Source organism: Zootoca vivipara, chromosome 7 (assembly GCF_963506605.1).
Source record: "Zootoca vivipara chromosome 7, rZooViv1.1, whole genome shotgun sequence".
NCBI lineage: Eukaryota > Metazoa > Chordata > Lepidosauria > Squamata > Lacertidae > Zootoca > Zootoca vivipara.
The window spans coordinates 9,785,875-9,798,679 of record NC_083282.1 but is presented as its reverse complement, the minus strand read 5'-3'; the positions used below and the strand labels follow the sequence as shown (position 1 = coordinate 9,798,679).

The window sequence follows — 12,805 nt, the reverse complement described above, 5'->3', positions numbered from 1 at the left end:
AAAACAGTTCCACAAGTATGCTCTTCATATCATGCTTTGTAACAGTCTTAATTGGTCCCTTCTTATTGAAATATGGCTTGCCAAACCCTGTCGTATTGGATATAGTCACATTTTGCACATCACACAATTCAAGCACCTGATGCAAACAGATTTGTTATACTCACTTCACAGTTGCTTATTTTCAGTTACTACTCTTCAGTTAGACATTACAGGTTTCTAGACTAGTTGGTAAAGGCTAAGCTTATTTTGAGGTATTTCACTTCAGTTCCTTAACCTAGCTGTTGAGGTATTACAGCTAATCACTCATTAGGTGGGGAATGAGAATCGAGAGACACAATTCCTTACACGTCCCCTTCTTAAGTCAGAAAAAGACACCAAGAAGTTTCTTGCTGCCAGTGCAGTACCTGACTTGAACCAGCGAGTCCTAGGTTCAAAACCTTGATATGAAGTTATCTGGGTGACACTGAGTCAAGTCTCTATTCTACAAGTTGGTTGTGATGGTAAATTGGGATGGGGCGTCATGGCTAAAGTCTTTGAGGGCAAAAACTGGAAAATGCTGGAAGATTCTAGTTAATTCTGGAAGGTTCATTTCTGTTGCAAATATTGTTTTGACCAGGGGTCAACAAACTTCTTCAGCAGGGGGCCAGTCCACTGTCCCTCAGACGTTGTGGGGGGGTCAGACTTTTTTTGGGGGGGGAATGATGCAAGAGCACCATGATGCAAGAGCAACGCACGCGCTGGCGATCCATGTGGCAATTTCCAGACCGTCTGCGGGCCAGATCCAGAAGGCAGTTGGGCCTGATCCATCTCATGGGCCTTAGTTTGCCTACCCATGGTTTTGACTATCTGAAGGTCACGCTGAGCTATGAGAGATAAATTTGTGCACTCAGTGAGCTGATCATTCTCTCTGTCACCTTCATTTGTACCTCATGTTTGCAGTTTTTTCTCTGAATTTTTTTTTGTAACGAAGGCCTTTTGCCTTTAGTAAAAGTTTTTCTTTTACTCAGCGTGTTTTATTACTACACGACGCATCCACTCCAAATACACGCTTCTGGGACTCTACCATTCATCAGGACACAGAGTGCCTAGGAATGTTAGGATCTAATCCATCAGGGGGAGCCATACCATGTAAACTCCTTGGAGGAAGGACAGAATAAAAATAAAGTAACTGCAAATGCTTCTCTATCCTCTAATGCTAAACAATTAAGATTTGGGAATTGTGGCCCTGGCTGGCTGTCAACTTTGGGGAGGGAGGGGGGGGGAGTAAAGTAAAAGGGTGATCTTCAACTAAGCTTTACTCAGAGCAGACACACTGAAATTAATGAACATAGAATCATAGAGTTGGAAGGGACCAACGCCCTGCAATGCAGGAATCTCAACTAAAGCATTCATGACAGAAGGCTGTTAATTTCAATGGGTCTACTCTGAATAAAGCTTACTTGAATACTAAAAAAATTTTTGGGGAGGTTCTTTACATTTTACCCAGAATCCCAAGGTACTTCTCAAGTTCTGTAACCAATCCAGATAGTGGAACATCGGTTTACGAACGTGATCCATTCCACGGAGGCGTTCGCTCGCCGAAAGCATGCTTCTGAGCGTGTGCGAAGCGCCGATAGAGCGCTTCTGTGCACGCTGCGCAGATCGCATCTGCGCATCCGACGCTGCGGAACTCGGATGTAAACACTTCCAGGTCCACGGCGTTCGTAAACAGAGGCGTTTGTAAATGGGACTGTTTGTAAACCGAGGTACCACTGTAGAGAGTTTTTTAAAGATGCTTGTATCACCATACTTACCCACTTCTCAGGGCTGTGATTATACAATCAGCACAAAAACGATGCAGACATTCCTTAGTAGTCATGGTGTTCTTCAACATATCCAAACAAATGGGACACATCAGCTCACTGTGGAGGCTTCGTGGTGACACCACTATTTCCAAGCCATCTGTTATTGCTTCCTAATGATAAAAGTTATATAGAGTTTCAGGCAATTGTTTCCTGGCCAAGCTGAAGTTGCTATTTTTTAAAATGCCTCATAATAATCATGGAAAACATTTCCTCTTTATTTCTGGCAAATGCAAGTAAGATTTGAGTTTTGTTGCAATACTCTAGCTGATAAATTAGCATTTGGGGGGGCAGTGTGCATTCACATCTGTAACTTAAGCAAAGATGTTTTTTTATAAAAAAAAAAACACACACACACACAACATCTCTTTAGTACCTGAGGTGTTCTTTGAAGTTCATACAAGCTGAGCTCCCATGTTTTGCTCAAAGGCTGCGTTCCATTTGTCTGCACAGCCTGAGACATGGCTAGAAGAAAAGAGAAACATGAAAATCAAGCATTTTAAGAGGTCATGCAGATTGGGCATTTTCACAGGTGGACTTATTTCACAAGACACACACAATGTGATTCTCATTGCTTCCGGGGGACTGCACAGCACTGTGTGGAGTAAGTGACCAACCCAGCCCCTTTGCTCTGTTCCAGAGGACTTTGGAAGGTCTGGGATCATTGTCTCACTTCCTCCTCAAAGCCAGGCCCTGTCAGAAGCAGCATGTCTCTCATCACTTCTCATAAGAAGCAACAGCAATCATGCCAGGCCTTCATGACACTTTTGACAACTCATGAGGCAGTGTGAAGTGGAATAATGACCCATTCTTCCCTCAGGTCCAATGGAAGCAGAAATCAAGTTTTAGCTAGTCTTAGTAGTAAATAGTAGCTGAGAATATGTGTTGCAATCGGCAGCTATCTGCCTTCCTCACATTCTTCTGCAGAAGTTAGATGACTTGTGGCTGCCTACAAAGTCCAGCCAAAACTGTGGGCCTCCAAGTGAGCAAGAAGTCAATATTCCTAGGTGAACCAATGGGCCAATATCTTGTTCCCATTTTGCAATTGAAGCGATAGTAGGATTGCCTCTTTTATTAGGAAGACATATACCAGCCGACAAGCAACTTCTACAAAGTAGTAACACTGCAGTTTTTGTTCCTCTTTAATTTCCAGTTCAATTAAAAGGGTTTAGAGTCCAAAGCACTGCATATTGTTTCCATTTCAGATTCCATTTCGTTCTTTATCAGCTCATCTTTTGTACCAATGTTGAACACTGATTATCTACAGAAAATACTAATATACTACTGCAGCTGTCTCCAATATTATAACTAATAGGCACAGCAGAATTTCTTATGTGAAGGCAGAAAATTAAGAACATGTTTATGACATTAAGTGTCACTAAGCCATAAGAAGGTTATTATATTTGTCAGCAGAAACTAATAAGTTTTAATAAGGTCATTAGAGCTACACATTTTCTATCACACAAATATAAAAACATCTTCCATGAAGCCGTGCTTAATGTATAAAAACTTATCAGCTGATGAATTTTATAAAAATATAAATATCCCTTAAGCTACATTGTTGAAATAAGATTCAGTTTTTGAACATCATTAATTTTAAATTATTTGTATGTGCCCAGAATTCCAGCAGATCCCCAAATCCTATTGCAATACACTGCCACTATATTGTGTCGACCACAGCAAACTATGGCAAGTTCTTAAAGAAATGGGAGTGCCTGATCACCTCATCTGTCTCCTGAGAAATCTCTATGTGGGACAAGAAGCTACAGTTAGAACTGGATATGGAACTGATTGGTTCAAAATTGGGAAAGGAGTACAACAAGGCTGTATATTGTCTCCCTGCTTATTTAACTTGTATGCAGAATTCATCATGCGAAAGGCTGAACTGGATGAATTCCAAACTGGAATTAAAATTACCAGAAGAAATATCAGCAACCTCAGATATGCAGATGACACAACCTTGATGGCAGAAAGTGAGGAGGAATTAAAGAACCTTTTAATGCGGGTGAAAGAGGAGAGCACAAAATATGGTCTGAAGCTCAACATCAAAAAAACCAAGATCATGGCCACTGGTCCCATCACCTCCTGGCAAGTAGAATGGAAAGAAATGGAGGCAGTGAGAGATTTTACTTTCTTGGGCTCCATGATCACTGCAGATAGTGACAGCAGTCACGAAATTATAAGACGCCTGCTTCTTGGGAGAAAAGCAATGACAAACCTAGACAACATCTTAAAAAGCAGAGACATCACCTTGCCGACAAAGGTCTGTATAGTTAAAGCTATGGTTTTCCCAGTAGTGATGTATGGAAGTGAGAGCTGGACCATATAGAAGGCTGATCCCCGAAGAATTGATGCTTTTGAATTATGGTGCTGGAGGAGACTCTTGAGAGTCCCATGGACTGCAAGAAGATCAAACCTATCCATTCTGAAGGAAATCAGCCCTGAGTGCTCACTGGAAGGACAGATCCTGAAGCTGAGGCTCCAATACTTTGGGCACCTCATGAGAAGAGAAGCCAACCCGAATATACAAGCACGAATGAACAGACTGTGTACATGGTTAAAGGTATGAAGAAGGTAGTCCCGATCAGGGGGGAGGGGGGAGGACTGGGGGGAAAGGGAAAAAAAGGCAAATTGTAGAGATACGTGGAATGAACTTATGCTTTTGTTATGTAAACCTAGTAAAGTAAATAAATAAATAAATAAAAGTTTGGAGGAAGATTAAGAAGAATAAAAAATCATGGGAAAATAAGAATCTATCTATTCTAGGCAGGGTAAGAGTGGCCAAAATGTTTCTGGTACCAAAACTCCTATACTTATTTCAAGTAATTCCACTACCCATTAGGAAAATATGGTTTAAAACATGGAATAACGCATTCAAAAATTGGATTTTTGGGAGCAAAAGAGTGAGAACCCCAGACACAGTAAAGTACGCACCGCAAGAAGAGATGGGATGGGGAATACCGAATTTAGAATTCTATTATGAAACATTCCAATTAAAAAAATCTAAGAGATATTGGATATAAAGATGGGATTAAATGGATAAGGCTGGAAAATGAAATAAACGAAGGAATAGGAAGGGAAGGGATATTTAATAGAGACATCAACACGGCTTGGAAGAAGAAAATAGGCCCAAGGAAAACAGGGTTAGGAATCTGGAAAAAATGGAACATGAAATGGATGCCAATATATTCAAGGTGGATGCCGTTAAAATATATGCAGAAGGGCCAAAGGGAACTTGGATGGTGGAAGAAATTGTACATTCCACTTCTAAGGGTGGGAGCCTACATTAGCTGGGCTACCTCATTACTTCAAATGCATTTAGCTTCTGAAGGGAGGTTTTCAACAGGTACAGAATGGTGTGTTTTTTTAAAAAAATACAGTGTGATATATTTTTAAAAAATAAACATGGAAGCATTACATAGGAAAAAAATTAATAATTCTCAACTTTTTTAAAAAAAAACCCAACCATAAAGAAAATTTCTGTGAAATCTGTTAAGCAAATACCTGACCTAGCACTCAGTCAAGAACGTTTTAAATTCCATTTGCCACACAACATATATCTTGGCTGTGGTTAAGACTGTAGCAAATGCACACTTTTTGTGATTTGATACAGACTGACCAGCTCTCTAAGAACTTTCTCTTGTTCCAAATTCTTCTAAAAACCTTTTACTACTGACAAGTGGAGTACAGCAAGATTGGAGGAATGCAACTCCTTCAATAAATCCACGCTGTATCAAGTTTCAAAAGCACTGAACATGATGACTTGTGCCTCCAGAAAGCTTGTAAGCATTAGGGCACACAGTCTCTGAATGTTAAGAGTGCATCATGGCTAATAATCAGCAATCTCCTTGACAGAACATGTCCAGCACCCCAAGGACACAAGCAGATGTAAATTACCACAACTAGAACATTATGCTGCTGTAGCAGTTAGTTTAGCAACTACTCAAAGCAACACATGATGGATTGGGGGGGGGGGATAAGCTGAATGCCTCTGATTGGGTCTGAAAAAGTCCGCTGCAGATACACACCTCACTGTACTGATTGCTGCTAGGGACCAAGGGAGAAATGCTATGGTGCTGCAGAGCTTCTGTTTCCTTCCCCATTCCTCGTCCCAAAGCTCATGAAGCACACACATTCTGATTATATTCTGAACTGTTGTTAATTTTATTATTTCGTGTAAGCTGCCCTGCAAGTGGAAACATTGTAGGGTAGGGTATAAATGGCTTAAGTAAAATAAAGAATGGCCTCTTCATTTTCCATTTGCCTAGTTAGCCCCATGCCTGGAGAGAGAAACTGTATTTGCTTTGTTAGGACCGATTTATATACCGTATGGGGCTCTAAGATCAATTCCCAGTATAAAAATATGCACACAGCGGTCTTTATTAAGAACATCCACATACGCAAGTTGTGCTCTTTGCTTTCAAATATAAACAGTGATTGAGATGCCTTTGGTTTTGTACATTTTGAAGAGGAGGGGAGGGAAGGTGCAATTTATATTATGGAAACCACAGTTAATGCTCTTTTTGTATGAAGTGACCCTTAAGCTTTTATTTATTACACTTTATTATTATTATTAAGCAAATTTGTATACCACTCTTAATTTGAAGATCACAGGGTGGTGCACAACATAAAAGTGCAAAATAAGAACACAAAATGTGCAACAAAACAAAACGAAAGCAAGCCAATAACCCCAGCTTCCACAACCGCTTTTAAAAGGCCATAGATTGTTTAATCTGCCAAAGGCCTGGTTATAGAGAAACATTTTTGCCTAGCGCCTAAAGAAACACTGGGCTAATTAAACAATCTATGGTGGCAACTCGTTACCCATGCCCAGTTTATTTGAATTCTCCTCTACCTTCAGTCATGATCAATTTGCCTGAGCTTAAGCAACTGTCCTACTGACCTGACCTACTCAAACAAACACCAACTTCTCTTTTTTCCATTGATTGTCAAAGCCAAATGTGAACAGTAGTAAACCATTCAAGACTGATCCACTTATTTCTCCCAATTAGTTCATAATGGTTGAACAGGTAGATAGGCAGCTACTGTATTTTTGCTGTTTAACACACACAAGTAAAGGAAATGTGTCTACATCCTAGAATTATGTGATTCAGGAGGATGAAAGCAAGAGAAGATTGTGAAACTTTTCAGACAAGACTACATATTCTGGATTCAATGCAGCAGCAAATATTTCCCCATTATGTTATAATTCATAATTTTTTACAGAAGAGTTCATTAAAAGGGAGAGTTAAATCATACCCATTGATTTCAACAAGCTGTTGTATGATGAATGTAACAAAAGTGCTTTGAATGTTTAAATCACCTTTCTATTTTTAAAAGGATGTGAACAATAAAAAAAAACTAATCTTAAAAAATCCAGAAAAAGAGAACAAACACCATTGTACCAATTTAAATGACAGTAAAATGGACCACAGGATAGTGCTATCCTGTTCTTAATAGCAAAATTATACTGTTTTGAGACCACACTGAATCTTTCTGCATTTTGTTTTGGAAGCACCTTACTGGATGAAAAAATTGTAGCTGATAATTGTTTTCTTTAGAAGCAAGGGCAAGAATGAAGCATTGATCAGTCACGATTTGTTTTAAACAGTCTCTCATTTCCAATACAGTTGTACCTTGGAAGTCGAACAGAATCCTTTCCAGAAGTCCGTTCGACTTCCAAAACACTCTACTTCCAAAGCGCGGCTTCTGATTGGCTGCAGGAAGCTCCTGCAGCCAATTGGAAGCCGCAGAAGCCCCGTGGGACGTTCAGCATCTAAAAGAACGTTCGAAAACCGGAACACTCACTTCTGGTTTTCGATTGCTCAGGAGCCGAAACGACTCCAAAGGTGTTTGGGAGCCAAGGTACGACTGTAGTTGAGGCACTTCAACTACGACTGTAGTGGAGGCACACTTCATCTTACACCTCTACTCTTTTAAGAAAGAATACTCCGCCCCAAGAATCTCACATGCTGTTTTCCCCATAACTCACTTAACCGAGGGGAAGTAGAGTTTCATGTAAAGCAGGAGTGGGGAACCTCAGGCTTGGGAACCAAATATGGCCCTCCAAATTTCTGTGCCTGCTTTTGTGACCCTTTACAGGCCATGCCTCCTCCTTAGACTACACCCCTCACTGGTCTGGTTCCACACTCTCCTCAAGTGCTCATCTGGCTCTAATGTGTCCTGGAACTGTCATAATACCTAGTTTGTCTGGATGTAGGGTCAGATGTGTCCAAACCTCTGATTTTTGCACAGCTGGAACATAGCCAACTGTACATGATGGAATGCCACCCTCAGGTTCAAACTGGTGCCTGATATAACGAGACAACCGACAAGATGCTTTGAAGAATATGGTTAATTCTCTTGCATCATGAGCATGTTTTCCCCTTGGGAGAAATAAGACCTTTGAGAGGAGATTTAGATTAGGGGAAATGGCTTGGGGTGAGGACGGTGTCCCATAGGCACTGTGGAAAGTAATTAATCCTTTTGCATTTTTGGCATCATGAGCAACAGGGGCTGTGCTGCCCTTGTGGGCTCCCCAGAGAATGCTGGAAAAGATGGCCCATTTTATCAAATCCAGCAGAGCTCCTCTGTAATACATTTGCAAATCAGCCATAAGTTATTAACTTAACTGAGCTTCCATGTTCACAAGCAGTATATCTCTGAATACCAGCTACTGGAAAGAAACAGAGGGTTGGTCACTGTGAGAACAGCTGCTTGACTACATGGGCCAGCTTTGGCCAGACCCAGTTGCAGGGCACTTCTGATGTTCTTAAGTTTTTAGGATTCTTGCTTTCATGTCCTGCTGGTGGGTTTCCCAGAGGCACTGAAAAGTAGGGTGCGTGGGTAGTTAATTCTTTTGCCTTTTTGCATCCTGAGAATGTTTTCCCCTTAAGACAAACAGAAGACTTGGGAGAGAGTTGTTAGGGAAAATGGTGAGCCATGCGGAGGTTTACCCCATCTCCATCCTCATTCTTCCCCACACATTTTTTAAATAGGGATTGCATGTTTGCTAGCGCTGACTGGTTGTATGGAAAATGCATCTGGAAGACAAAATGTATGAGGAGTTAGTGGCCTGACACGGAGCCCTCCCTGCCTCTATCCCTTCCCCCTCCTTCTCCTGTTAGGTTTCTGATGATGAATGTTTTGAGAACAGTCTTAGATGTTCTGGGAACGTTGGAAAGAGGTGAAGCCCCCCCTCCCCCAGCTGCCTAATCAGTTTGGGAGGATAGTGCTGGGTACATTCTCTCATGTTTTGAGAAAGTGAGGCATTGGGAGGGAGTGGCTAATGGATGATCTGCATGTAGTCAAGTCTTGGAAGCCACACAGGCTGTCTATAAAATCTGACGGTTTGGGCAGAGTTTCTCTGAAGCTCGTGCACAGACTGATCAGCTGCAGGGCTGTGCAAACTGAGGCTATCTGGGGGAGTCGCTTTGAGGCTTCTTGAGGGTTTCCAAGTGGCAGATTGAAGTGCTTGCTTGGTATATATATAATTGCTTGCTGTTTTAGAACAAAATCTTTTATCTTCTCACTCACTTGTGTATTTTGTATTGCTTCTGAATCTCATTTTAAAAGAACCACCTTGCCTTTGGACAGACGTTGGTCAGATATTGTCAGTTGGGCACTATTATTTGACCATAGTCAAATACTTCATTAAGTTAATTATGCCTGAAGAATGGGCTTTCTGTCTACTTAGCAGATCACTTTTAAAGTGACACTTGCCCTTTCTTTGTAGTCACTGTTACTTTGCTTTATTTCTGTTTTAATTACATTGGGCAATAATAATAATTTATTATTTATACCCTGCCCATCTGGCTGGGTTTCCCCAGCCATTCTGGGCAGTTTCCAACAAAAATATTAAAATGCAATAATTTATTAAACATTAAAAGCTTCCCTAAACAGGGCTGCCTTCAGATGTCCTCTAAAAGTCTAGTAGTTGTTTTTCTCTTTGACATCTGGTGGGAGGGCGTTCCACAGGGTGGGTGCCACTACCAAGAAGGCCCTCTGCCTGGTTCCCTGTAACTTGGCTTCTCACAGCGAGGGAACCGCCAGAAGGCCCTCAGCACTGGACCTCAGAACGATGGAGGTGAAGACTCTCCTTCGGGTATACTGGACCGAGGGAGGCCGTTTAGGGCTTTAAAGATTCAACAATATTCAACATTGTGCACATGGAGGACAAGCTCACACATGGATTCTTTTCCTCACCTTTCAGCCACCACTACCCCCATGAAAGCCTCCATAGAGAGTCAGGGGAGAGACTTAGCAGGATGTGGGATGAGCTGTATAGCACTGCAGTGAGAGAATGCCCAAAAATCTGATGGAATAATCCTGTGCTAGCAGAGTACAAAACTCTACCTTCCAATTTTGGAAGATTCCTCCACTCCTGCAACCCAGTGTTTGATAAGTCCCTAGCAGTCCTCTGGAGTAGGTTTTGTTTTTTTGAAAGGGGGTATTGGGGGCTTCAGAGGGAGCGGGTGGTGCAGAGCCTCAGAAGCTCTGAGGTTCAAATCCACAAGACGGGGTGAGCTCCCATTGTTCTGTCCCAGCTCCTGCCAACCTAGCAGTTCAAAAGCACGCCAGTGCAAGTAGATAAATAGGTATTTTACTGGGGGCTTCGGTGGGATGGTAAGGATTCATTACATGAGCTTGTATTCTACTTGTGCAGTGTTGAATTTCACCCTGACCGCTTTTTTTAAATTGAACTGTAAGTTGACACTGTTGTTCCAGGGTAAATTTCAAAGAGAAATTCAGCAAAACATTAACATTTATAAAAGGTAAAATTTGTTAACGATTATAATAATGCATTAACCGTAACATTTTAATTTCATGGTTTTGTAATTAGCATAATGTATTAAACAACCTGTTGATTGATTGGTATAGGCAGGCTATTGATTGGTATGGGCAGAGGTACAACATATTTTCTATGTGCTAGTGCTTTTTGACCATTATTTGACTGTTCAGTTGAGCAAATCCTTTTTTGAACAGTCAAACATTTAATCATGTAAATAGGGTTTTTTATATTACAAAAAAAAAACTTGCAGGACATCCCATCACAAATCTCCTATCTCTGGTTCAACTACAAATGGAACAAGCTTTGGTATTGTAAAGAAAAACACACCAGCACCACTTTAAATGAACACATTATCACAAAGCCATTTTTACTCTTCTGATAAGCCTAGCGACACATAAATGAAATGGCATCCTTGTCAGACTGAAATACTTTTAGCGCTTCTTTTAGTCTAGGTGCTCTGAGCTGGGACATCCCACATCATCCTTGGGAATTCTGCGAGAACTCACAGGAGAAATCCCTTTAAATTTACAGACCTCTCTCTAGCAAGCATACTGTAGTTCTAACCTCCCAAGGGAAACAAGAAATCAGCCAAGCAATGTTCTGCAAACAACTTACAACAGTTAAAACTCTTGACTCAGGGGAGTTTCCACCAACAGATACTCCAAAGGCACCCTCTAACACCCACTGATCACAAACAAGATGGGTGCCAAGCAAGATGCCACCCTAAAGCACACCTTTTCCTCTTATCTCTCTTTTAAAGAGATAGTGTACTCCTACATGCCCTCTGTCCACCTGAGAGCCAATGTTCTACTGTTAGCTGCAAATACAGCATGATAAGTAAATAATTCCTAGAGATCTTCCCATTAATGCAACCAGGGGAACTGTGGCAGGGAGGGCAATAGGAGAGCGGTGCCGACATTTGGGGGCACCTTTCCTAAAACGCCATTGTATTGTGCATTTTTGTGTTTTTTATTCCATATTCTTATGCTTGCAAACTGCCAGGAAATCTTCAGGTGAAACGTTTGGCGTATGAATTTAATCAATACAATTTTAAAAAATAATTTTTAAAAAACGAGATCACCACCTTCCCCAATTATGATTTGCATCGGACCAGACTGTTGTAAGGTGTGCACAATCCTTTTGTTGTTTCTGTGGCTTCTAAACTGCCTTGTGTATTGTTAACACGGAAATGTGGCATATGAATTAAAAGTGAAATAGAAAATAATAATAATAATAATAATAATAATAATAATAATAATGAATAAACAAAATCGAGAGTGGAAGGGAGGCACAACCAGGGACGGCAGGAAAAAAAATCGCCCCAGCCCTTTTCCTCACCCTTAATTGTTATTAATTTGGGGGAGTGGGTGGGTTAATGGCTAAATAAGAAGAGGAAAACCGACTTGTGTATTGTTAACACAGAAAGGCGGTATACAAATTGAAAGTGCAACAATAAATAAATAAAATGAAGAAACAAAATCGAAGTGGGGCGGGGAGGGACAACCGTGCCAGGGACGGCAGGAAGAAAATCGCCCCAGCCCTTTTTCTTCCCTTTAATTGTTATTATTTTGGAGGAGTGGGCGGGTTAATGGCTAAAGAAGAAGAGGAAAACCGACTTGTGTATTGTTAACACAGAAAGGCGGTATACAAATTGAAAGCGAAATGAAAATAATAATAATAATAATAATAATAATAATAATAATAATAACAACAACAACAACAATAATGAAATAAAAGCGAAAGGGGGCGGGGAGGGACAACCGTGCCAGGGACAGCAGGAAGAAAGGCGCCCCAACCTTTTTCTTTCTCTCTCTCTTCCTTAATTGTTACTATTGGGGGGTGGGTGGGGGGGGGTGAAGAAGAAGAAAGATGTGGTGAGGCGAGGAGCAAGCACCCCCACCCCTTTACACCCGAGTAAACGTGCACAGGATCCGCAACCCCCCCCCAAAAAACGGAGGCTTCTCCAGCTCCATGTGGGAGGGAGAGACCCCCCATTAAAACAGCTGCCCCCCGCTTCCCTCCTCCGCCTCCGCCTTCTCCTCACCGGCCCCGCTGATCGCCGCCTCTCGGTGGCTGGCCCGCTCTCTCCCCGTGGCTCGGCTCTCTCGCCCGTCGTCGTTGCCGCCGCCGTCGGCGCCGCCGCCGCCTCCTCTCCCGGCAGCCAGGGCTGAGG

The 12,805-nt window shown here is 41.7% G+C and overlaps 1 protein-coding gene across 3 annotated transcripts in view; it reads right to left on the bottom strand.

Annotated features, from left to right (window-relative positions):
• Positions 1 to 12,805, bottom strand: part of RNF2 (ring finger protein 2) — a 17,841-nt gene extending 5,036 nt beyond the window's left edge. The window contains exons 1-3 of one of the 3 annotated variants that reach the window (XM_035121343.2): positions 12,677 to 12,805; positions 2,218 to 2,306; positions 1,794 to 1,954 (exon numbers count right to left, since the gene is read on the bottom strand). In XM_035121343.2, coding sequence (XP_034977234.1) covers positions 1,794 to 1,954; positions 2,218 to 2,304 — 248 coding nt within the window. In that variant the 5' untranslated portion in view covers positions 2,305 to 2,306; positions 12,677 to 12,805. Of the gene's footprint in view, positions 1 to 1,793; positions 1,955 to 2,217; positions 2,307 to 5,869; positions 8,435 to 8,473; positions 8,761 to 12,676 lie in introns of those variants that run through there. The other 2 variants (XM_060276654.1, XM_035121344.2) reach the window with 2 other exon arrangements.